Consider the following 26197-nt stretch of genomic DNA (forward strand, 5'->3'; position numbering starts at 1 on the left):
TTTTAGAAGTTGTACGACGAGTAAATTAAAAGTACTAGAACGATTATGTAGTTTTACAGATAATGTTATAACATCTTACAAATAATAATATTTATATATATATAACAGCTGTTACTATATCACAATATAAATGTTTATTACAGCCGTAAAGCACATAAAATATTTTGTAATTACGTTTTCGGTTAATTTTATTTAAAATGTCATAAGCAAACACTTTAGTTAATATTAACTCACAATATTAAAGTTATGTTAAATTTTTTAAATCAATAAACATGGGACTTATACCAGCTTTATGTTGTTGAAATAATTATCATACTAAAATTATCGATAGAAATATTATAGAGTTGAATAAAATTTAGTTGTACAGCAAACGTTCGTGGCTGTTTTGTGCTTTAACCATTGAAATGTGTTTCAAAAGTTGGTGAAAAGCTAAAAAACACAAATAACTATTAATGTATATAATTATAGTCCTACTTGCAATATTTTTCTGATAATTTAGTTATACCTACACTAAAAGTTTTATTCGTAATAATAATATTAATTTACTCTTGAATAAGTAATACTGATCAAAATAAAATTTTAATTTAAACATTTTTTTATTTTACTCGTTTGAAATGCTAAACATGGTAAAATGATGAAATTAACTTAACAGCCTTCCTCCCAACCACATAGAATTGTTTGTGGTTAATTAAAAACAAAAGTCTGTATTTTACTCTATAAATGTTGTTGTCAATAATATTATGGCTAATAAAAAAAATAAAGTGCAGAGGTAACAGTAAGTCTTATATCGTTTAGTAATAAAATTAAAAAACGCTTTATAAATGCTTACATAACTGCAAACGGTAATATACCGAAATCTAAATCCTGTCAAAAACTGCGCATACAAACAATTGGAGAAACACTTCCAGATTTGGCAAATGATAATTGTTCCATGTATATATTAAAATGTTTTACAGTGGAAATTATAAACATTAAATGAAAACTGAAAAAAATATTGTTTTAATTATTTTTAATCAACTCCCATCTTTTTACAGAATTATTTCATTTAGCCGGTGTATTACACAGAAATCTCAAATTTCCCGGATAGGCCCAACCGCAGTTCTTTGGGTATGGCATACTCGAAGTTTGTTAGATAATGATTGGAGCTACATATCGAGCAGTTATCGTGTAAGTTAAAATTCAGGAGGTCACAGATCCATATGATTATTACAACTGAAAGTGATAAAGTAACTTTCAAATAAACGCTTCAATGCGAACCTGTAACAGTAGAAAATATACAAATATCCATAAAAGCATTGTACGATATGACAATAGTGTATTTTTAGTATTATGATGGATACGATTAGGGTTGGTCGTCTGTCTATAATAATTTATTGCCATAGTTAGTAGTTACCTATAAAATATTAATAACAATATAATACAAATATTTATCGGATACCTGTTGGCTGTTGATTTACTCTAACATAGCAACCTAGAATTTATCTAAGGTCAAAGTGTAATTTTCCCAGTTTTTTATGAAGGGGGGGGGGGTTCTTCATAAAAAAAAAGTTTTACTACAGACTTTTACAAGTTTTAAGTGTTGTAGCGTCACAATCGTGGTTGGTCGTCTGTCTATAATAACTGATTGCCATAGTTACCCATAATATTAAAACAACAGCTGTTAGATGTTGTTATTTTTTTGGTTTCTCAGCGTTTATCGGTAGTACCTACCTAAAGAATATTCGATGGAAATTTGGAAATAATTTGACTATTTTCAAAAAAGTAGTTTTACTTTGATAAATGTGTACCTTTTTTGGATGTTTTTCTATATTTCGAAAAGTGAAGGGGTAAGATGTTCAAATTTTAGACCTAACGAAGTACCATTCAGATATTCTTCTTAAACAATGGAGGTGCTACACGGAGAAGTCGGTTCAACGGTTTAAAAGACAGCGTAGGTCCAGAAAAAAACACATCATAGTAAAAAAGATACCTTTTCAACTACGCATCCAAGCTAAATTGGACCACTCTATGCAAACCAGTGTATTGTACAAATCCTCAAATAGAAGCATGTCACAATTAAATAAAATATCATTAAACGACATTCAATTCGTACGTACCGTTTTTGTAATGGAATACAATGTCGAAAACCAATTTACGATCAAACATTCTCCCGTGTAAGAAGACCGGGTTCTTCTTGCTGACATTGAAAAAATCTTGCTTGTATTTTTCCAGAGCATGTATGTAAACGATGAGCTCTTTGATTTGTCCTTTTAGGTCGTCAACAATTTTGTCACACTTGTCTTGAGTGCGGATGTCCACGAGTGCCGCATCGTAATCGTCGAATACCAACAAATTGTTCTGCATGGGAACCGAACAACGGGTGTAAAGCGTTTCGATCCAACTGGCATTTTCCATTGACACAATTGTCTTGTCTTTGAATTTATTCAAGTTATTTAACTTGGCCGCAATGTTGACTAAATACTCTTGCACTTTTTCCGGAAGCAACTGTAAGGCTACGAAATCGTTCAGCGCATTCCAAATTGAGTTACCAATGTTGTCAATAGTTTCCCCGTATTCCCAAGCCCTCGTGTTCACGTCACCGAATTTTTCGTTGCCGGTAGAATACATATGTTTGATTAACAACAGGTACGAACCGATGCTGTGGAGTACCGGGTAGACCGTTGCCGCCAATACTTGTCGTTGAAAGTGATTGATATGACTCGGTTCATAGCTACGTCTGATCATTTCGTATAGTGTCGTTATATTTACCTTGCGGCCGTCCAGCAGCCGTCCATTGACGATGACGTTTCGCAATGGATCCAAACTGGTATCCAGTTCAGCTGCTGTCTTCGGAAGCAATTTGCCCTTCTTATACGTCTGACGGTTTAGAATTTCGTGGAATAACATTTTTCTGGGGCTGAACATCGAACAGTCTTGTTTATCAGGCGTTGCATTCAATATCTCACTCAAAGTCATGGTATTCACGTTAAACGTTAGCATAGCTTCTAAGAATAATTCCTCGTTATCTATATTATGCTTAGCGACGTCAAAAGTCTCCGGTAACAAATCGTTTAAATCGCCGTATATTTCGGGGCAGCCTATAAAGGCATCGCCGATTATGGGATTTGTCTTTTTGCACTTGGTCTCGACGTGTTGTCTTAAGTCGTTGAAGACGTACTCGAGAAACTTTTGGAATACCTCGTTTACGGCAACTATGAATTCATTACTATCGCTTGTTAAACGTACAGAAATTTCACTGCCTAGACTAAAATCGACATGAGTGGTTCTTATCATTGGACTCCCGAAAACGTTATTCAAGTATAAGTTCAATTTCATTAAATCGTACATGTCAGCAGACGGATTTCTCACTACCAGTTCTTCGAGCATAGCTATGACGATGGCACCTTGAGTTCGTAGTTCGTCTTCATGCCATTCTATTTTCATCTCTAATTGTTCAACAGAAACATATTCTTTATTTTTTAGAGTATCGCCAATATTGATTTCATGCATGGTGAAAGCGTACAGCATATATCTGTAATAATAACAGCCCAACAGTCTCTCTTCGTCTGGCACGACAAATGAGCTAATATTGATACTAATCAATAAAACAAACGATTTTAAAATCATTTTTATGAAACAAGAATTTAACTGTGAGCAAGACGTACGAGAAACTATGTTTTAGATTACTGAATCAATTATTGTAGACTAAGTATGTGGATAGTTATAATACGACTAATGATATTTTTTATCCAAAAAACATAGTTATCGGTAAAAATCACTTGTTTTTGTCAATTTTATTTACTATAATATAAGTATGGCCAAGTGTTTTATCCGCTATTAACATATTTTTTGTGTAAAATAGTCTGTATTTTTCACAACACTAAAAAACTCGGCACAGGTGTTTTGTAAATGTTTAAACAACAATATGAAGCATAGAATAAACGTATACAAATGTAAAGGCTTTAATAAATATTTCAATCGAGAGTAATATATTGAAATGATTGTTCAAAAATCTGTTTGGTTTTTCTTGATAAAAAAAATATTAAGAAAAGATTTTTAAGAAACTTGTATAGTATGCGCTAACCCCACTTTACAACTACATTTTGTTTAATGTTTAGACCTAATTCAGGCTGACCTAGTTCAGGTTGAGTATCAAATGAATTTTAAAGTAACAATACATTGTTGCTTATGGTACATTTTTTTCATTAAAAAAAACTACATTTGACACTGAATATAATATTCAACTCAAGTAGTAGTTTATTTTAGTATTTGCGAAGTACATAAAATCGCTTATAAGCTATTATAAATTATAAAAATTATAAAAAACAAATTATTTTTTGTAAGAAAATTAATTTTCCTGTAGACGTTTATCATTAGTAAAAAAACACAATGACCTGAGTATTTTTTCATAAGCAATATGCGATACCTTAATGCTATTATTTATAGTAACATAACAAAAAAAATCAAGCACAATAAGAAAGTATTATAGTGACGTGCAGTGTTTACAAATTAGCATCAAAGCTAATTAAGCTTATAAGTTTATTTAAAAGTGATTTTATTACTCTCAGTTGTTATAATTCTTATAACCTCTGACCTCTTCGTCCTCATTTTGCTTTGATCCCATTAGGCCAGTTCGACTCCGCCGTTCTGGCTTACTCGAATATAATTACTTTCAAATAAACGCTTCTAATTTGTAAATACTGCACCTCACTTTGTTACTTACTGACTTTTCTAGTTCATAATGTGCTTGGTTTGGAATTTAATGGTATGAATTTTTTACTAACTACTGATTCGCATAGAAGCGTTTATTTAAAAGTGAACTTATCACTCTCAGTGGTTATAATTCCTGTAAAATCCTGTAATTCTTGTGACCTATCCGTCCCCACTGTGCTCCGTCACCACTATTCCCCAACCCACCTTACTGGTTTTTTTTTTTTGGAACATCAGGGTTCTACGGACCGGCAAGAAAATATTTCAAACATGCGAATAAGTATCTACACAAAGGACAAATCAAAAATGGTTAAAAAACACTTGTGTTCGATAAACAACAAACTCTCACCGAAGCTAAACCATTACTAAACAGTAGCACTCGTCATTAAATGTTGTACTACCGAAACGATAATTTAAAAAACAAATTTTTATCAGTAAAAATATAATACTACTGCTCATATAAATTAACCGGTAAATTAATTAACATGGTCGAAATTTAATAAAACCACTTTTTTCTCAAATATTGCCTATACAAAACTCCTTAAAAATGATCGGTATCCAGGGGCCTTAAGGGGAACGAAAGCAGTTGATTTGCAAGGGGTTTTATATAGGCAATAATTAAGAAAACAATTGCTTTAATACATTTCGACCATGCCAATCTTACCGTCTGGTTAGTTTGCATAAGCTTCGTGGTTTAGTTTTTAACTTAACAATTTTTTTCTACAAGTAAAAGACATTTTGTAAGTCGATTTTTAAATAACCGTTTTGTTTATTTAAAAGGAATGCATGCGGTCTGTTTTTTTAAGGAGTTTTGATTAGGCAATATTTATGGAAAAAAGAGGTTTTATTTAATTTCGGCCGTATCAATTTGTATAAGCTCGAAGGTATTGTTTTTAATTTAAACCATTCCAAGAAATTTAAATTTTGTCTGCCTTTATGATCTAAAATGTCAAAAAAAAAGACCACATGCAACCCCATTAAAAATGACAAAAAATTGACTAAAAATTTAAAAAATTAAAACTGGTAAGGTTAAATTTATTTTTTCAAAATTGATATCGTTAGGTTATGTACTTTCTAGTTAGGTAATTTCTAGAATTTTCTCCTAGGGTTTGTTAGATTATCAGCATAAGCCAATTATCAATAATAATTTTGTATACATTTTTGTCATTTATAACTTAGCGAAAATATATATTTCGTTATCCGTTAATGTATTATTCCTAATAAATTGTATTGGTAAATTATTTTATTTACTTAATTTTTAATTTTGAGTATTATTTTTTTTTTTTACTATAGACATTGATTAACTTCATTTTCTTGACATTTGCCAGGTGCTCTTTTAACGCTTATTTATTTGATAGCTCTTACACTAACTGTAAACCGAAATCAGCTTAAGCAGCCTATGTAAATCCATCGCTGCCCCCTTCAGGGTGGAAGTTTATACTACCATTTTATTTTTATACATATTTTTTGTTTAAAGTTTAACTCGGTAAAAAACTAACAGTCATAACAAAAATTGTAAATAATGATTTATTAGAATCACGAAATAGTAGTTTATAATAATATGGCTACTTGTTTTTTTGGACGACTGATTTAATAGGTGTACTTCAATTTTTATATTTGATTCGTCTATATTTCTGTTGAAGCTAAAAAAAACAAAAATAAAATACTATATTTTATAATTGTATTCAAATTACAAAATATGAATAATTTTTATTTAAAACTAAATTAGTGTAAATTAAAGATTTTGCAAAAAAACCCTATGTTTACTCCTTGGTAATTAAGAGGGTAGTGTATCATAGCGTTAAATAAGTATAAAAGAACATTTGTCAATAAGAATGTAATAAAACAACAAATTGTCCACTCTTCAAGAACATTATTATTTTTCCTTCGAGCTTTTGCGGTATTGATCTTATTGCCCATACTGTCACTACTAAAACATGTATAGTCGAATATGATTTATTTTGAAGTATTAAAATGCATTTTAACTTATACAATTTCATAAATAGATTCTTAACATCTAATTCAATTATACGGAAATTATTCATAAATAATTGTAATTATTGTTAAAGTCCAATCAATTACACAAACTATAAGTTGTAGAACCTAGACCTGTAAACTTATTCTATACAACTGGACACTCGAAAACCAATGTTTTCATCTAAGTTACAAAGTAGGATATGTACTTTTGGCGTCATCACTACTGTCTTCAAACAATAAGCTGCGAGAGATCACAGATAACATTGCGCCTTACCGATATCAACCTGAAGAACCAGCATGACCAAACCATTATTGTCTACTTGTAACGTCACCCTGAGCGTCAATCATTTATCATCATGGACTGCCCTGAATACACATCTGCCAGAAATCAACATGGCAACCCAAATACACTAAGACACTCTCGAAGAAAACAATGTAGGTACATAACAAAAAATAATACTATTTTTGGAATGTGTAAAATCGTACACATTAATGTAACATAGACGTCTTAGACCAACAATAATTATTGATGATCGACTAATTATTAGTTCTTAGTTGTAATCAATTTTTATAATTTATACACTGTATCTTACAAATAACCTAGATGTCGAAAACTGTTTAAATAAACCTTATAATATTTTCAAAAGGTTACGAATATGAAATTAAAAAAACATTGGCAACGGTAACGATACATTATTTGTATTTGTATTAGACCGTATTATGTGGAAAAATATTTTATTGTAACAGTTTAACTTTTTGCATACGAAATTTTGGTGAATTTGATTTTTCACATCACAGTAATTATTGTTACATATGCGCTGAAATATTTTGTTTTCTGATAATATATATATATATATATTTTTTTAATACATACTATTCTTTATAACCGTTTGAATAAGTAATCCGAATCAACAAGTGATACAATGCATCACATAAAAACGCGTTTTATTGCATTATTTATGATTAAAGTTATCTACTTTGCGTTCACACAAAATTTACAAACAATAACTTATACAATATTACGGTTTGTTGTTTATCGAACACAAGTGTTTTATTTTGATTTGTCGTTTGCGTAGGTACTTACTCAAGTATTTGAACTATGTTCTTGCGGGGCCCTAGAACCCTGATGCTCCAAAAAAAAAAGAGCCAGTAAAGTAGGTTGTAGTTCCAAGTTGTGGGTTGAGGTCCAAACTTTAAACAAATGGTACATCTAAAGTGGGGCTATAGTATGCTATACAAGATCCTTAAAAATCTTTGATAACATTTTTTTTATCAAGTGTAACCAAACAGATATTTGAACAATAATTTCAGTATATCATTCTCGGTCGAAACATTACTTATCGACCTTTGCATTTGCTTACGTTTAATTTATGCTTCATATTATTGTTTAAACATTTACAAACCACCTATGCCGAGTTTTTTAGTGATGTGAACAATAAAGACTTCTTTTGCACAAACAACAATTTAATAGGAAAAAAAAAACATTGACATACTTATATTATAATAAATAAAAAAGGTAAAGACTAAAGATTTTTTATCTATAAAACCGTACTAAATAAAAAATTATTTACTTGTATTATAACTATCGTCGTACTTAGACTATACAATAATTCATTCAGTGATCTACAATATAGTTTCTCGTACTTCGTATTCATTGTTAAATTATTATTTAATAAAAATGATTTTAAAATCGTTTGTTTTATTGATTACTATCAACTCATTTGCCGTACCAGAGGAAGATGGACTGCTGAAATGTTATTATTACAGGTATATGCTGTACTCATTTACTTTGCATGGAATCTATATTACCGATACTTTCAACAATACAAAAAATGTTTCTCATGAACAATTAAAACTGGAAATAAAAGTGCACGAAGACGAATTACGAACTCAAGGTGCCATCGTTATAGGTATGCTTGAAAATCTGAAAAAGCGAAAAACATCTTCCGACATTTACGATTTAATGAAGTTGAACTTATACTTAAACAACGTTTTTGAAACTCCGTTGATAAGAACTACTCATGCTGTGGATTATCCCAATGGTCGAACTACCGTACGTTTAACAAGCAATAGTAAAGAATATATAGTTTCTATTAAAGAGTCATTTCAAACGTTCCATGAATACATCGGTAAAGATATCAGAGAACATGTCGAGTCCAAATGCAAAAGTGAAAAACCCATAGACCGTGATGCTTTTAGCGAATGCCCTAAACCTTATGTTGACTTGAACTACTTGTTACCGGAAAATTTTTATGACATCGAGGCGGATACTAATAAAAAAACTTTTATTGAAGCTATGAAAACATTTAACGACAAAACCGTGACTTTGAGTCATTTATTAGCGACAGATAAACAGAAAAATTCAATTTTCAATCCCAAAAAAATGTTATTCCAAAAAATTCTAAACCGTGAAACATATAAGGATGGCGTATTGCAACCACCGTCACCAGATAAACAGGATACTAGTTTGGATTTATTGCGAAACGTCAGTGTTGATGGCAGATTGATAGACGGGCAAATGGTAAATATAACGATATTATTTGAAATGATTAAACGTAGCTATGAGCCGCATCATATCCAGCACTTTCAACGTCAAGTATTGGCGGCATCGATCTACCCAGTTCTCAATTGCATCGGTTCGTATCTATTGTTGTTCAAACAAATGTATTATAACGGCAAAGCTAAATTCGGTGACGTGGACGAAATGGTTCGGAAATATGAGACAACAATTGACAGATGCGCTGTGAAAATTCAGGAACGTCTAAATCAAATCATAGACTACAAATTATATCCCGCAAGAGTGCAAACTCATTTAGAATGTACTGCGGCAGAATTATCCAAGCTCCGTAGATTCGAAAACAAGAAAAGCATACAAACTACCAAACTCACTTGGATCGAAACGTTATACAGACGTTGTTCGTTGCCCATGCAATTAAATTTATTGATATTCGACGAGTATGATGTGGCATCCATGAATATCGATACAGAAGACAAGTTTGTCGAAATGCTAGAGAACCTAAAAAGACAAACCAGTAAGCTTGACGAATACATACCTGCTTTAGGGGGAAAAGAGGAAGATTTTTTGCATGTAGGCCGAAGGAACCCGTACTTTTCTCACGAGTACATGTTCGATGATAAATTGACTTTCGACATTGTATTGCACTACAAAGACGGTACGTTTGTAATACGGAGCTTGGTTTTCTCGAAATCAATCAAATATCACTTATACCCCTTGTGTTCTAGGCGCCTCACTTTTGACCATTAATTGTTTTTTGTTTTTTTTAGCTTATGACAAAATTTTGAAACACATTTCAAGAGTTAAAGCAGAAAGGAGTTCCAAACGTGTGTTAATTGTGAGTTAATATTACTAAAGTATTTGCTAATAAAAAAATTAACAGAAGATTGAATTTTAAAATATTGTACATGCTTTATGGCTGTAATAGTTATTTATATTTTCATTTTTATTTATCTATAATAGAGAATTTATTATAATTATGATTGATATTATTATTATTATTATATTTCTTATGAATGTATAATGTTAATACATTTTCTGTAAAATTACACAACCATTCTAGTACATTTATTTGACTTGTCCAACTTGTAAACAAACTTTAGTACTCTTCATATTATAAGTATTATATAATTAATGAAATTAGGTTCTTAAAATTAAACAATATATAATAATTTACTATCGGCATTTGTAAATACATTGTTGAAAACTAGTATTACATTTTTGCCATCACACTATTTCAATAAAATATGTTCTTCTGTTTTATATTATTTGTTGTTTTTGTTCTACCTGAAAATATGTTTAACTTGTTGATTGCTCATAAATTCCAACAAAGCCCACTGAATTAAATCGTTTAACATAATTTTTTATTACTATTTTTTTTTTTTTTTTATTAAATTAAAAATAAAAACTGTATAAAATGTATTAAATCTGTACAATAAGTATTAGCAATAAAACATTATATAAATTAATTACTAATTTAAAAAAAATATAACCGCTATAAACACATATATTTATACAGTCTAAACTTAATACTAAAGTTATCTAATTCTAGACGGATTAAATAAATTGAAATTGAACTAATCAGCGAAAGCTATTTACTCGGCGAAGACAATATTGCAGGAGTAATACTGTACAAAAAAAAATTTTTACAAAAGTAATAGGCACAATAAAATCAGTATAAAAATAAATGTTTGATCTACAAAACCGCAAATTTATAACATAGTTTTTGTAAGGCTTTCTTTCGATCATACAGAGGGACCTGGAAGGTACGTCTAGTTTATCAGGTATACAAACATACTATTTTAAAAAGTCATTATAGTGTAATATTATCATATTATTATAATATGTTATAGTAATAATTATAATACTACTCTATCATTACTATTATAGCTTCGATGCAGAACCGAGAAGGTATTGTTTTTAAAATGATTTGTTTTTATATTTATTTCTTTATTTTGTATTTTTTGTGACTGGACTCGTGATATCTTTTAAACCACTGAACCGATTTCTTTATATGATGCAACTCTACTAATCTGAAATCATAACTTTTTGGTACATTAGCCCAACGACGTTATATTATTATGGACAGACGATCAACCCTAATCGTATCCATTAAAATTAGCTCATAATATTTTGGTAGGAAATATTTGTAACAGTATTTGTATTTTTAAAAAAATGACTTCAAATTATAAATGTATAAACTATACCAGACTTAATTTCAGACCCTTAAATGTTTTGCTTGTAGTAATATCTTAAGCTATTTAACTTTTGCTAATCGAATGGAAACATGGTTGACTACTTAGATTGATGAAGAAACAATGGCCTGTATTGAAAGAAAATTACTTGGGAGGATTTATGGATTTATTTTAGAAAATTAAGTTTACAGAAGAAGAACCATTGGAGAAGTGCAACAAATTTACTAAAAACCCGGTATACCTCAATGCATACCTCATGAATTATGTGTAACGAATCAGGTGGGCAGGTAATGACTGGAGGTCAAACGGAATTTAAAAGATAAACTCTGGTAGGGACACTAAATGTAATAAAAGTACACTTCATTGTAAACTAAAAGATTTTCGAAAAACGATTTTTGATTGACTTGCTCTTAATGCAGTAGTGTCAAATTATAATGCCGAAAATAGTGTACACGTTCATAACTCTTGTTGATTAACTATAAATTGTAAATGGTGATAACATTACACATAGTATTATGATTGATAATATTTCTTTGACCACATTGTATACTAGGAGGATTATTTTTTTCATGTTATGATCACGCTGACCTGAGAGTGTAAAAGTTTTTTTCTACATTTTTTGAGAGTACACTATCTGGCTTGATCTTATCTATGATAAAAGGGCATACCAAACAAATAGTTTTTAACAATTTCAAATTCCGTCTATACATGAAATTTGTCAGTGAATTGAGATTGGAAATTTAAAGGGAGCAAGGCCTCTCATAGATCTAAGTTGTAAATACATAAGCAGAAAAATATTGTGCGCGTATTTTGTTCAAACAATGACATGTTTTCATATTAAATTCAAAAATATATAGGTCACCGATGTATGAATTTATCGCTTTCAAAAAAAAAAAAACAAAAAGAACAGATATTATATTGTCATTACGAATTTTAATAAAGCAATACCAAACTATCTGATTCAATATGCTTGAAAAATGGTTCTTGACCAAAAAAATATGTTTTTACATACAAAAAAAATATATCTTTGGTCCTGGGTAGAAAGAGCTTAAGTCAATTTTACCAATTATTTTGCCAATTGAACTAAAAAAATCAGCACTTAAGGCTTAAGCCTTTTCTTCTAAGCCTCGGACGATTGTAGAATTGAAGGAGGAAATTCGGGACAAACTCTTGATGCGACCACCCGTGAGCAAGTCATCACAAACTTCTTTGAACGCGTAAACGCCTGTCGCCGAAGTCGTGGTGCCCATAATCCTGATGTAGTCTTTCATACGTAAATGGGAGGATATCAGCTTGTACTTGATACAAAAACTTTGGAAAAAAATTAATGTTTTTAGTACAATTTTGTAAACATCAAATTTTCTCATTTTTAGGAAACACCTTATAAAAAAAAAATGTTTAAAAAGGCCTCCCATAGATTTAAAATGTAGTACGTGAGCAGAAAAATATTGTGCGTGTATATTGTTCAAACAAGAACATGTTTTCATATTAAACTCAAAAATATGTAGGTCGCCTATGTACGAACTTACCGATTTGGGAAAAACAAAAGAAAACTGATATTATGTTGCCATTACAAACAGACACAAAAAAAATGTTTTTAAAAAAAATACATTTTAATGGGAGATATTGCAATGGAACTCGGTAATATAGTACTTCATAAAAATGGAAAAGGTTTATGAATTTCACGATATTAGAAACAGAGACCTCTTAAAGATCTAAAGGTGTAGTACTTAAGAATTTAGGCATTGATTTAAAGCGTTTATCTAAAAGTGATTTAATCACCATTAGCTATAATTTCGAATACATTTACAACGAAACTTTACAAATTATTATTTGATTATAAAGACCAAAAACGAGGTATCAGAAAATATCGAAATGGCATTAATTTAAAAGACTCGTCAATAGCTGAAATCCATAAAAAAATTCAAATATGGCGTATGGATGACTCGTTAGGGGTAAATTAAGATTTAAAATTTAGAGGGAGCGAGGCATCTCATAGATCTAAGTTCTATTACATGAGCAGACAAATATTGTGCGTGTATATTGTTCAAACAATAACATGTTTTCATATTAAACTCAAAAATATGTAGGTCGCTTATGTACGAACTTATCGATATGGAAAAAAACAAAAGGAAACAGATATTATGTTGCCATTACAAACACAAAAAAAAGCCTAATACAGTTTTTTGGCAATTAAAAAAATCTTCAGAAATCTTGAAAAATTTTCAACTGAAAAGTCATATAATTTCGGGTAAAAAACACACATAACCTTGGGGGGTAATTGGATAAATGGGCGTAATTTAAATTTGAGACTAATGACGTACAAGAACATACCATATAAATAATCTTTAGACATTTCTACACGTTTTAAATGATTCTTAGATACAAAAAAAATTATCTAAAGGCAACAATGTATTGATACATTGAAACATATTTGATACCTGACAATTTATATTGTAAAAGAATCAATAGTATTTAATGTGTTAATCATAAAAGTTCACACGTTATTTATACAATTTAGTTAGTCAAATACGTCATATAAATAACTAATGTATTTATTAAATTGTATATTTGTATAAACGTTATCATATACCCTTTTCCACATTAGATAACTGGAAACTACTTCTGTATTAGACTTTCTTAAGGGTCATTTAGGGATGAAAATTTAACTAAAGGTATACCAGGAGTGGGGCTACAGCATGCTATACAAGTTCCTTAAAAATCTTTGTTTCATTTTTTTTATAAAAAAAAAAACGAAACGGGTATTTTAAAAATATCACTTTAGGTTGAAATATTTCTTACGGTCCATTGCATTTGTTTACGTTCATTCTACGTTTCATGTTATTGTTTAAACATTTAAAAAACACCTATGCCAAGTTTTTTAGTGTTGTTAAAAATAAAGACTTTTTGCACAAACAACATTTTAAAAGCGGAAAAAAACACTTGGACATACTTATATTGTAAAAAAAAACATAGTAAAAACAAGTGATTTTTACCGATAGCAGTTTTATTTTAATGAAAAAGTATTTATTCGTATTATAACTATCGTTACACTTAGACTATGCAATAGTTGATTTTATACTATAAAATATACTTGTTACTCGTACTTAACTTTCACAGCTCAGTTATTGTTAGTTAGTAAAAATGATTCTAAAATCGTTTATTTTATTGATTACTATTATCCCATTTGTCGTACCAGAGGAAGATGGACTGTTGAAATGTTATTATTACAGATATATGCAGTACTCTCTTACTATGCATGGAATCTATATTGGTGATACTTATAAATATGCAAAAACTGATTCTTTTGAACAATTCAAAATGCAAATGGATGTGCACAATGACGAATTACGAACTCAAGGTGCCATCGTCATAGGTATGCTTGAAAATCTGAAAAAGCGAAAAACATCTTCTGACATTTACGATTTAATGAAATTGAACTTATACTTAAATAACGTTTTTGGAACTCCATTGATAAATACAACTCACGTCGTGAATTATCCCAGTGGTCGATTTTCTGTACGTTTAACAAGTGATAGTTATGATTACATAGGTTCTACTAAAGAGTCATTTGAAAAGTTTCATGGAGACGTTGGCAATCATGTACGGGAACACGTAGAGTCCAAATGCAACAGCGAAAAACACATAAAATATGTTGATTTACAGTATTTGTTACCGGAAAATTTGATGGACATTGAGGAGGATAGTAGTAAAGAATCATTTATTGAGGCTATGAAGATATTTAACGACAGAACCATGACTCTAAAATATATATTGGGCACAGAAGGACCGAAAAATTCTATTTTCAACCCCAAAAATATGTTATTCTACGACATTTTAAACCGCGTAACATATAAGGATGGCGAATTGCAACCACCGTCACCAGATGAACAGGATACTAGTTTGGATTTATTACGAAACGTCAGTGTTGATGGCAGATTTATAGACGGGCAAATGGTAAATATAACGATATTATTTGAAATGATTAAACGTAGCTATGAGCCGCATCATATCCAGCACTTTCAACGTCAAGTATTGGCGGCATCGATCTACCCAGTTCTCAATTGCATCGGTTCGTATCTATTGTTGTTCAAACAAATGTATTATAACGGCAAAGAAAAATTCGGTGACGTAGACACAAGGGCTTGGAAATACGGGAAAACTATTGACAATATTGGTTACTCAATTTCGAGTGCGCTGAACAATTTCGTAGCCTTAGAGTTGCTTCCGGAAAGAGTGCAAGCGCATTTAAAATGTACTGCGGCAGAATTATCTAGCCTCCGTATATTCGAAAACAAGAAAAGCATACAAACTACCAAACCCACTTGGATCGAAACGTTATACAGACGTTGTTCGTTGCCCATGCAATTAAATTTATTGATATTCGACGAGTATGATGTGGCATCCATGAATATCGATACAGAAGACAAGTTTGTCGAAATGCTAGAGAACCTAAAAAGACAAACCAGTAAGCTTGACGAATACATGCCTGCTTTAAGAGAAAAAAAGGAAAATTTGAAGAATGTAGGCAGAAGGAACCCGTACTTTTCACACGAGTATATGTTCGATGATAAATTGACTTTCGACATTGTATTGCATTACAAAGAAGGTACGTATGAAATGAATGTCATTTAAAGTTATTTATTAAAAATTAATCACCTTCTATCTAAAAATTTATAAAACACACTGATTTGCATAAAGTGCGCCATTTCAGCTTCGATGTAGAACTGAGAAGGTATTGTTTTAACAATGATCTGTTTAATTAATTTGGTTTTGTGTGTGTCTGGATCCACGATGTCTTTTTGACCGCTAAACCGATTTTATCGTGAAGTAACTCTATAGATGTAAAACCCTATCTGAGAGTAATTTTGTGAGACCAACAATTTTTGAAAAGATTACCCCCATTATTTTTTTATTGGCTATAACACCTAGTATTGACAACACATTTTAAAATTATCAATACAATTTTCTGTTTTTAATTAACCATTGTTAATTGCAATTTTAACCAATAAGAGACAGTTCAACCTAACTAAAAAAGATACTTTCAATATCATCAAAACAAAACTAATATAAATATAACAGAATAAAATTTAATTTAAATTAAATTAAATTAAAATTTAACGAGCACTAACATTATAACCATTGATTTTATTAGTAGGAATAAAAATTTTACTGTAGGTTAGGTAACTAAAAAAGTATAGAAAATCATTTTAAAAAATGAATACCTTTTTTTACATTAATTTATTTTTGTGTTTTTTAGCTTATGGCAAACTTTTGAAAAACATTTCAACGGTTAAAGAAATGTGGAACTCCAGAAATAAGTTGGACGAAAAAAGTTCAGATCATTTGTTGGACATTTAAATTTGATTTAACTTTATATTTTTGTCAATAAATCTTGTAGGGTAAAGTATTCAAAATATTAAATATTAAAGTTGGTATAAGTCCCATGTTTATTGATGTATACAATTTAACATACTATTAATACTGTGAATTAATATTACTAAAGAATTTATATATGAAATTTTAAATAAAATTAACAGAAGATTTAATTATAAAAAAATTGCACATACTTAACGTCTGTAATTTTTATTTTCATGAATTTTGTTTATTTATAATAGAGTACTTATTATAAATACGATTATTATTATATTTCTTATGAATGTATAATGTTATAACATTTTCTGTAAAATTACACAACCATTCTAGTTTTTTTATTTGACTTGTAAAAAAACTTTAATATTTATTATATTATAAGTAATTTATCATTAATGAAATTAAGTCGTTAAAATTAAATAAATATAATAATTTCTTATCGGCATTTGTAAATACATTGTTGAAAATTAGTATTATATTTGCTCTATCACAATAGTTAAATAAAATATGTTATTCTGTTTTATATTATTTTTTGTTTATGTTCTACCTGAAAATATGATCAACTTTTAGATTTCCCAAAACTCTCAACAAAGCCATGTAAAAAAAATCACACATTGCTAGCAAAAAAAAAACTCCTATAAAAACATAGTCTTGTTTATCAGATGTACAATTATTTACATTTACACGATTAAATTGGAAACAATTAAAACAAAATAAAATTATATATACATAATATCTTATAAACTTATTATTTTAAAAAGTAATTATAGTATAATGTTATCATATTATTATATAATATAAATAAATAAATAATATATAATATTACTTAATTATTACTATTTACGCTTCGATGCAGAGCTGAAAAGGTATTGTTTTTACAATGATGTGTTTTTATTCATGATTTCTTCGTGTAGCAACTCTATATATCAGAAATAGTACCTGTAAGGTACTTAATTGGTCCGAAAATTTTCCTTCAAAGTCGAGAAAATTTACATAGTTTTCAACTTGTATAAAGAGTTATAAACTCTTTCCACTAGAAGTGATCGAATGTTTTCATTTACTTCCCTTTTCCAAGCAAAGTTCTAGTGATTGCGGTCTGAAAATTAGACCTAAGTTATTCTAGAATGGAACTATAACATATAAAAAGTTATGCGGATGATTTTCAGATATATCTATGAGCATGTTTATCGTATCACGACACGTTATGACATGTCTTCATGAGTCTTATTGTTCTATTTTCTTATGCAATTTTTTCCCTACTTGTGTCTACCTTTTCTGCACCTGCAATTTTTGTTAATTTCTACAATTGCTGCTTCTATTTAGCGAGTTGGTTTGATTTGTTATTTTCTTTTTTTCTAGATGGATATTGGATTTCCACGCATTACTAATTTTCCAACTATCCTCTATTCAAATTTTGTGGGCACTTTTCAATTTCTATTGCCTCTTTAAACATTTTTCTCTCGAAGTTAGCCTCTTTGTCCAGCATTTTTGCATTGTCAAACTGGATGGTATATCCGGAGTTTTCTACATGTTCTGCCACTACTGATTTGTCTTTCCTTTTATAGTTAACATAATCAACATTATCTTTCATGTTCTTTTATCCGTACCTCTATAGCCCTTCCCGTTTGCATGTGCATGGTATTTCATACACACCAGGAACTAGAATTTCCGGAATTTTATCTTTGGGGCTTCGGAATAATGATCCAATTATCATATTTGGTTTGAAAACTGTTTTTATTTTTTATTTTTAAGTTACTCTCGAGACGCGATCCGTAAATCCTTATATGTAAGGCAATAAAAAGCAACAAGGCTTCAACTACATAAGTATGTAGGTGGTTGTAAATGCTGTCCACCGCACTGGGGTGAGACGTTTCACTCTAATTATTATATTTATGTACATTTGTATTATTGCTAATAATATGTCCAGCAAAAATGAAAAAGCCATCGTTACAGCTGCAACTGGTCTTAAGCACCTACGAATTTGTACATTCGGTCATGAATCATTTTACTATTTTATTTTATACTAGCTGTCCGGACCTGGCGTTGCCCAAATGTTAGTCTGCCAGGGCTGAGTAAAATAATAATTCCCATTCCTCCATCCCTCATCTCTAATCTCTGATCTCCTATCTCTTATCAGCGTGACAGCGTTTTTGTGACACTTTTTTCGGTTATTATGTCCTCCTCTTCTTCAAGGGTCCCAGTCCCGGTCCCAGATTCCGTTCTAATAGTTAAAAGCTTGCCCAGAATCGTGGTACATAGAATCGACCTGTTCCTTTAATCATCACCTACCATTTGCTCGAGTACCGTGGCCTACCATAGTTACAAACCAAGTGTTTAGTTTGGGTTATCATGGTTACAAACATTTACTTTATTTACATTTCGTATTTAAAGTACAAAGTTCGTGTTTGAGGCCACCCTTAAGGGTGGAATTTTCGAAAAGTACTATGCCAGTTATCTTCGCCGGAGTATACTCAATAACTTCCCAAAGTTTCATGACGATCGGATTAATGGTGTACTCATGTAAAAACTATATATATATGTATAGAGAGAGGAAGAGATTCATTTAAAAAAATTATAATATGGTTCTATCATTGTTATTTCTTTCTAAAATAATTGTATATTTTTTTTCTTACATGAAAACGTATTGAAAACAAATTTTAAATAACATTTTTTTTTTAAATAATAGATAGTAAAATTTGAAATTTTATAACTTGTATAGTCTTTTTTATCCAGAATTGAAGGATGAAAGAGTTAACCTTTTAACTTTAAATCTAAAGTCCAGAACAACTAAATTTTTAAAGGATATATTACAATAGAATTGCAAAAAAAAAGGGCCTCTTAAACATAAAAAAATATAGTTAATATTGTTATATGGTCTTATCGTTGTTATTAGTTTTCTAAATGATTGTATTTTTTTTTCTTACACGGGAACGTCTTGAAAACACGTTTTAAGTTTCGTTTTTCGTCGAAATACGAAGAAAACATATTTTGATGTTTTGTACACTTATTCAAACAGTTACCTGTTTTTTCCTACACCAATGAGCTAAATACGAAAATATGTATCCGATAACGAAAACAACAACTTTACCATCGACATAGTTATATTATTTGATATTTCCAAGGTTAAAACGATTTTGATCATTGTTATATTTTATCTTAAGCAATTAAAAATGTAGGACTATTGTCAGTGTTCAGTTTTGTTAAACTCTCGACCAACTTATCCAATATATATTATTAATTTAGAAACATATTTATTTAATGAATAAAATAATAGTCGATGGTCTAGATTAAATCAACGCATATATTTTTTGTTTTACACGGCTCCTTTAATACGATGCCCATTTGTCCAACCGTTGTACAACCTAGTTCTCCTAGATTGAGCGCCAAACAACGTCTAAACCGATTTAATAGGCTCAACAGTTTGGACTGTTCATCGGTATTCAGGGCCTCCGGCCGTTTAACGTCTTCAAATGTTAGGTTACGGGTAAATGGTTGTTCTTCGGCTTTAGCTTCATACATAACGATTGCCCTTCTCGAAAGTAGTTGGTTCCGCCTTCAACACCATTTCCTTCTCTGACCGGTTTTCGACCAATATTTGGAACACTTGGTCGCCCAGATTTGCTGTGACTTGTGTGGTATGCCTCGACTTTCCATGGCATGACTCGCGGCCATAAGCGCTCAACACACGAGTACAAGCCCCACAACTACATTTTCATCATATATATTTTACATAAAAAAAAAAGGTTGTAGTCCCAATTATTTTTTCTATTAGGTATGTATAAATAAGTGTCCTATCTCCTGACAGATTTCCAACGATAATGTCCTTAAATTACAGGTAAAAAAATCTACTACCCACCGTTAAGGATTGAGGAATAGGTATAATTTAAACTACTGACGTATAAGAACATATCAAATAAACTGTTTTTGAAAATTTCAACTTGATCCGACCATTCTTCTCGAAATTATAGCTAGTAAAATTTGAAAATTTATAACTCACTAGAACCAACAGCCTCTCAGATTCACTTCGAAGTTAAAAGGCCTCATGGCAATGAACTACCCTTTCCCATATTTTTCCGATTTAAACTTTGAAAGAAGATATTACAATGGGCAATGGAAGCAAGGCATCTGCAGAGTACAAACAAATTGGTTTTAATTTTAGGAAAATTAATAATTATTGATGAAAGTATAAGACATAATTTAAATCAATATTACTCAAAAAAAATTTTTATGTTACTACAAATTACAGCATTATTAAGTCGCTTATTTTTTATAAAAAAAAACTCTAGTTAATGTGATTTTTTTACCATCGAAAAAACGTGTACACGAAAATCATGTTTACAACAAAAAACATTTTATTTACTACTTATTTAAATTGAATATACTAAAATATACTGTTACTTGAATTGAATATTATAATCAGGGCTAAATGTAGACTTTTAAAATAAATCTTTGATGTAAAAAAATGTATTTTAAGGGAACAATGCTATCATTAATAACCAATTGATATTGTAAACGAATCAGTGTTTAATGTATTAACCAAATTTCACACATTATCTACAAAAATTAAGTTAGTCAGATACCATATAAAAAGTATTACATTTAGTAAAATATAGTATGTTATTATAAACACCTTCTTATCATTTATCTTATATTTTTGTATTACACTTTTTTAAAGGATAATTTTAAGTCTGGACTTATAACTTAGGGTATATTTAAAGTGGAGCTAAGCTATAGCTTTATTATACAAATCTTTATTTACATTTTTTTTTTTTTACAAGAAAACCAACAAAAAAAAATGTTTCAGCCGAGTCTGTAACCACGAAAGAGCAATTTAACGTTGAAATATTGAATAAATTTCGAGTAGTGGTGGAATTATAGATAATAAAATAGTATATTAACAAGCTAGTATCTAAGGTGGTTAGTAAACATCTCAAGTATCAGGCTAATACTTATCAGATACCAGCGCTTTTTGGTAATACGTTTTTCGTGACAGTTTTTCGGTTATGTGTCAGAGGTAAGACATGAAAATGTCAAATGTTACAGTCAAATTAACGCCTAACGGCTAAATGATAATACATGGGACATGCTTTAACCTGCTGGCTCCTGAAAAGTGATTATTTCTCATAAATAATCTCCTTGCGATTTATGACGATAGTATAGTCTTAATTATATGCTTTGGCCAAAACGTTTGCATGATGACGACAACTCGTTATATTATACGTCTAAAGTAGACGCGTTACTTTTGTGACTATTTCGGGTCGCTATTTTGTATCGTTTTTTTTATCATTTTCAAGCTGGGAGTCTAAGGCTAAAACAGAAAAATAATATCAATACATCACTCTCCGTTTAAGTATTTCTTATAGTCATTTGTATTTGCTCTATTTTATTCTCTGCTCCATATTATTATTTAAATATTTACAAAACACCTTTGCCGAGTATTGTGAAAAAGAAAGACTTTTTTTACATAAACAACATTAAAATAGCGGAAAAAAACACTTGGACAAACTTATAGTAAATAAAATTGGTAAAAACAACCAATTTTTACCAATAGCAATGTTCATTCGATAAAAAAGTCTTTATTCGTATTATAACTATCGTCACACTTAGGCTATGCAATAGTTGATTCAGTAATATAAAATATAGTTACTCATACTTGGTTTTCACAGTTTAGTTCTTAGTTAATAAAAATGATTGTAAAATCGTTGGTTTTATTGATTTGTGTCAACTCATTTGTCGTACCAAAGGAAGATGTATTGTTGAACTGTTATTATTCCAGATATATGATGTATTCTTTTACTATGCTTGGACATCATATTTATGGTACTTTCCTAAGCACAGAAGATGTTTCTATTGATCAAATAAAAGTGCATGAAGACGAATTGCAAACTCAAGGTGTCATCGTCTTAGCTATGCTCGACGCATTGAAGGAGAGAAATCCATCTTCTAAATTTTTCCCTTTCTTAAAAATTAACTTGTACTTAAATAACGTTCTTCAAACTCCATTCATAACCACAACTAATGTCGAGAAAATCGTCAAAAGTGATGGTTCGCCTGATAGTTATTCTGTATGTTTAAGTAGCGAAAGTAATGAATACAGAGTTGCCGCTTTTGAGTCATTTCGTAAGTTCCATAAAGATATCATTAAATACATGAAATCATACATAGGAATCACATGCAATTGTACAGAGACCGTACAACGTAGTGACATAAGTATATGTCCGAAACAATATGCTGATTTAAACTATTTATTACCGGAGACTTCTTATGACTCTATCAACAACAGTAGTAATACACAATCATTTAATGAAAATATGAAAACTTTTAAAGACAAAACCATGACATTGAGCTATATATTGGAGGAAAGCCTTGGAGTTAACCAGAATTTTTCAAATTTCAATCCCAGAACAATGTTATTCTACGATATTCTATCCCGTAAGAGATATAATAATGGCGTATTGCTTCCACCGACAGCAGCTCAACTAGATACCAGATTGGATTTATTGCGAAACGTCAGTGTTGATGGACAATTTATAGACGAGCGGGTGCCAAATATAATGGAACTGTTTGATATGATTAAACGTAGCTATGAGCCGAATCATATCCTATACTTCCAACGTCAAGTATTGGCGGCGACGGTCCACCCATTTTTCGAGTGCATCGGACTGTATCTATTGTTGGCCAAACAAATATATTATACCGGTAACGATAAATTCGACGACGTGGAAACAAGATCTCTGAAATATGGACCAACAATTCACAAAATCTGTGAAACAATTGACACATTTCTAAACAAGTTCATAGCATTAGAATTGCTTCCAAATAGAGTGAAAATTCATTTAATTAGAACTAAGATGGAGTTAATAAGGTTCAATGCATTCGAAGACAAGAAAAGTATACAAACTACAAAACCTAGTTGGATCGAAACGATCTACAGACGTTGTTCGGTTCCCATGAAATTTAATTTTTTGCTTTTCGACGATTATGATACAGCGCCAATGGACATCGATACCGACGACAAGTGTATGAAAATGATACATAAACTAAACAGAAAAACCGAAAAGCTTGACAATTACTTAAAAGGTTTAGCAGATAAAAAGTCAAATTTTACAAATGTAAGCCAAGAAAAAACGTATTCACACCAGTATATGTTTGATGATAAACTACCTATCAATATTGCATTTTATTACAAAGATGGTACGTATGATTGTATGCCATTCGATAATATTTATTAAAAATGAGTCGCCTTATTATACCGAAGATCTTGTGTAAAGGCTATAATATTTACAATTTTTATTTTCCAAAAATCCGTATTAAAACATTTGTAAAAAATTGGGAAAATTACCCTTTGACCGTATTAAATTTCTGGGGAGAGTGAACCAACAGCCAACAGGTATCCGAAAATGTTTTTTTATTATATTTCTATTACGATAAATGATTGCCTAATAAAGTCCATCCCAATACTACAAATACATTTTCAAACACATTATCGTCATATCACACAATGCTTTTATCGATATTTGTATATCTACCATTACAGATTCTCATCTAAGCGTTTATTTGAATTTGATTTTACCACTTTCAATTGTAATATTTGTATAGATCTGTGACCTTTCCGGCTTAAATATGTTCTGTCCCCACTGTACTATTTATTATTTTTAATTTTAACCAAGACATAAACTGCTTACAAACTTTGTGTGCGCCAAGACCAAAAAACTGCGGTTGGGCCTAACTAATTAGTATAAGTAGAGATACATTTCTTTTCCATTAATTGTTTTTTGTGTTTTTAGCTTATGACCAAGTTTTAAAAATCCAACCAAACAAGTGAAACACAGTTTAAGTACAAAAAAGTTCAAAACATTTGATGGACAACTAAGTTTTATTCATCTTTATATTTCTATTAATAATGTAAGTAGGGTAAAATATTTAATAGATTTAAAGTTTTTGAGTTATAAACTTAATAATGTGAATTAATATTACTAAAGGAATTGCTTATGACATTTTAAATAAAATTAACCGAAGCTTTAATTACAAAATATTGTACACGCTTTACGGTTGTCATAATTATTTATATTATAACTTTTGTTTTCTTATAATATGGGAATTTGTATTAATATGTTTTCATTATAAATGTAAGATGTTAGTACATTTTCTATAAAATTACACAGTCATTTTAGTGCTATTATTTGACTCATTATACAACTTCTAAAATAAATTTAATATTTATCATGTTATACATAATCTATCAATAATAAAATTGTGGTACTTATTATTAAATATATCTTATTATTTAAAAATCGGAATTTTATATTAAATGATTTGTCGCATGCAATATTTTGGTTTTAGTCACATGCTGGCCACAAGTGGCCACTCAGTGACCACCTTGTGGACGTATGTGTGGTCAGATTCCAAAAAATGCAGCAAAAAACTCATTAAAAGCATTACAAGATCTGAAAGGCTCACTTCGGACATATATTTTCTCTTCATTAACTATTAAATGATTTGTGTTTTCATTATTTACCAATTTTATACCAGTAATTTTATATATTAATTTCCAAGTAGCTTTTGGATTTTGTGATGAATTAAACTTATTTTTATAAAAACTTATAAATTTTTAGCTAGTTTTATTAAAGAATTAAGTTTATTTATATATGCTGTATAGTATTTTATTAAAGATTAATTATAGAGTATAAAGTAAGGTAAGGCAAGTAAAGAAAATTATAATTTCTGAAAGTAATTTAATTCTAATTCATAGAAAAAGGCATGTTTAAAAAGTTCTAAGACAAAATAAAAATTATAAAAGCCAGTACAGTGGTGACGGGACATAGTGGGGTGGGTGGAGGGATCGCAGCTCTATAACAATTATTACAAGTTGAATAATATGTAAATTTAACGGAATTTTTTCTAGACTTCAAAAATTAAGATATATAATTTTTTGTGTGTACTAGTGTCTCACAGTCCATAACGCTGTAAAATGCACTGACTTGAGTTATAAATTTTGAAAAAAAACGCCGAACATACTGACAAATAAATGAACGCGAGTGCGATATATTCAAATATAAAAAAATGCTAGATCTAACCGAGTTTGTTAAAACCGTATTTCTTTCGAAAAACATTAAATAGTTTTAAAAGTTTAACAGTTAAATTTACAAATTTAAGCTAGATTTTTTCCTTTTTTGCAATCATAAACCATTTATTTCTGGTACTTTAGCGATTGGGATTTGTAAATTACACCAGTGTTAGCTTTGGAATAGAACTATAACATATTATACAATGATCTCAAAGATATGTGGACAAAACCACCCGAAATAAGGTGAAATTAATCTTTGGCCGAAGTCAATTTCTAGGTTGCTATGTGTTAGTGAATCAATAGTAAACAGGTAATGAAATTATTTTCATTATATTGTTAATTGCAATACATGGGTAACTACGGCAATACATTTTTATAGAC

The 26197-nt window shown here is 30.0% G+C and overlaps 2 protein-coding genes across 3 annotated transcripts; one reads left to right on the plus strand and one right to left on the minus strand.

Annotated features, from left to right (window-relative positions):
- Window positions 1–260: 260 nt before the first annotated feature.
- Window positions 261–3684, minus strand: LOC126845773 (uncharacterized). 2 transcript variants are annotated; one of them, XM_050584660.1, is made up of 2 exons: window positions 2097–3684; window positions 261–429 (listed from the first exon to the last, which is right to left on the minus strand). In XM_050584660.1, exons 1-2 carry the CDS (start codon window positions 3604–3606, stop codon window positions 356–358), a joined length of 1584 nt encoding a protein of 527 aa, XP_050440617.1. In that variant the 5' UTR covers window positions 3607–3684; the 3' UTR covers window positions 261–355. The 2 variants fall into 2 exon arrangements, with proteins under 2 accessions (XP_050440617.1, XP_050440618.1); XM_050584661.1 differs by lacking the exon at window positions 261–429 and adding an exon at window positions 1183–1257.
- A 4570-nt stretch (window positions 3685–8254) lies between these two features.
- Window positions 8255–10258, plus strand: LOC126845735 (uncharacterized). Its single transcript, XM_050584601.1, has 2 exons — window positions 8255–9839; window positions 9952–10258. Exons 1-2 carry the CDS (start codon window positions 8345–8347, stop codon window positions 10026–10028), a joined length of 1572 nt encoding a protein of 523 aa, XP_050440558.1. The 5' UTR covers window positions 8255–8344; the 3' UTR covers window positions 10029–10258.
- The last annotated feature ends 15939 nt before the right edge of the window (window positions 10259–26197 follow it).

This window comes from Adelges cooleyi, unplaced genomic scaffold, assembly GCF_023614345.1.
Source record: "Adelges cooleyi isolate 19-005CV unplaced genomic scaffold, UGA_ACOO_1.1 ACOO_flye_CR_arks_rails_tigmint_CR_PRNA_8, whole genome shotgun sequence".
In the NCBI taxonomy this organism is placed as follows: Eukaryota; Metazoa; Arthropoda; class Insecta; order Hemiptera; family Adelgidae; genus Adelges; species Adelges cooleyi.

Coding starts and splice junctions, on each gene's coding strand:
- LOC126845773 (XM_050584660.1), bottom strand. CDS start 3,606: ATGATTTTAAAATCGTTTGTTTTATTGATTAGTATCAATATTAGCTCA. Junction 430..2,096: donor TGTATTCCATTACAAAAACG/GTACGTACGAAT, acceptor TGTGTTTTTTAG/CTTTTCACCAACTTTTGAAA.
- LOC126845735 (XM_050584601.1), top strand. CDS start 8,345: ATGATTTTAAAATCGTTTGTTTTATTGATTACTATCAACTCATTTGCC. Junction 9,840..9,951: donor TGTATTGCACTACAAAGACG/GTACGTTTGTAA, acceptor TGTTTTTTTTAG/CTTATGACAAAATTTTGAAA.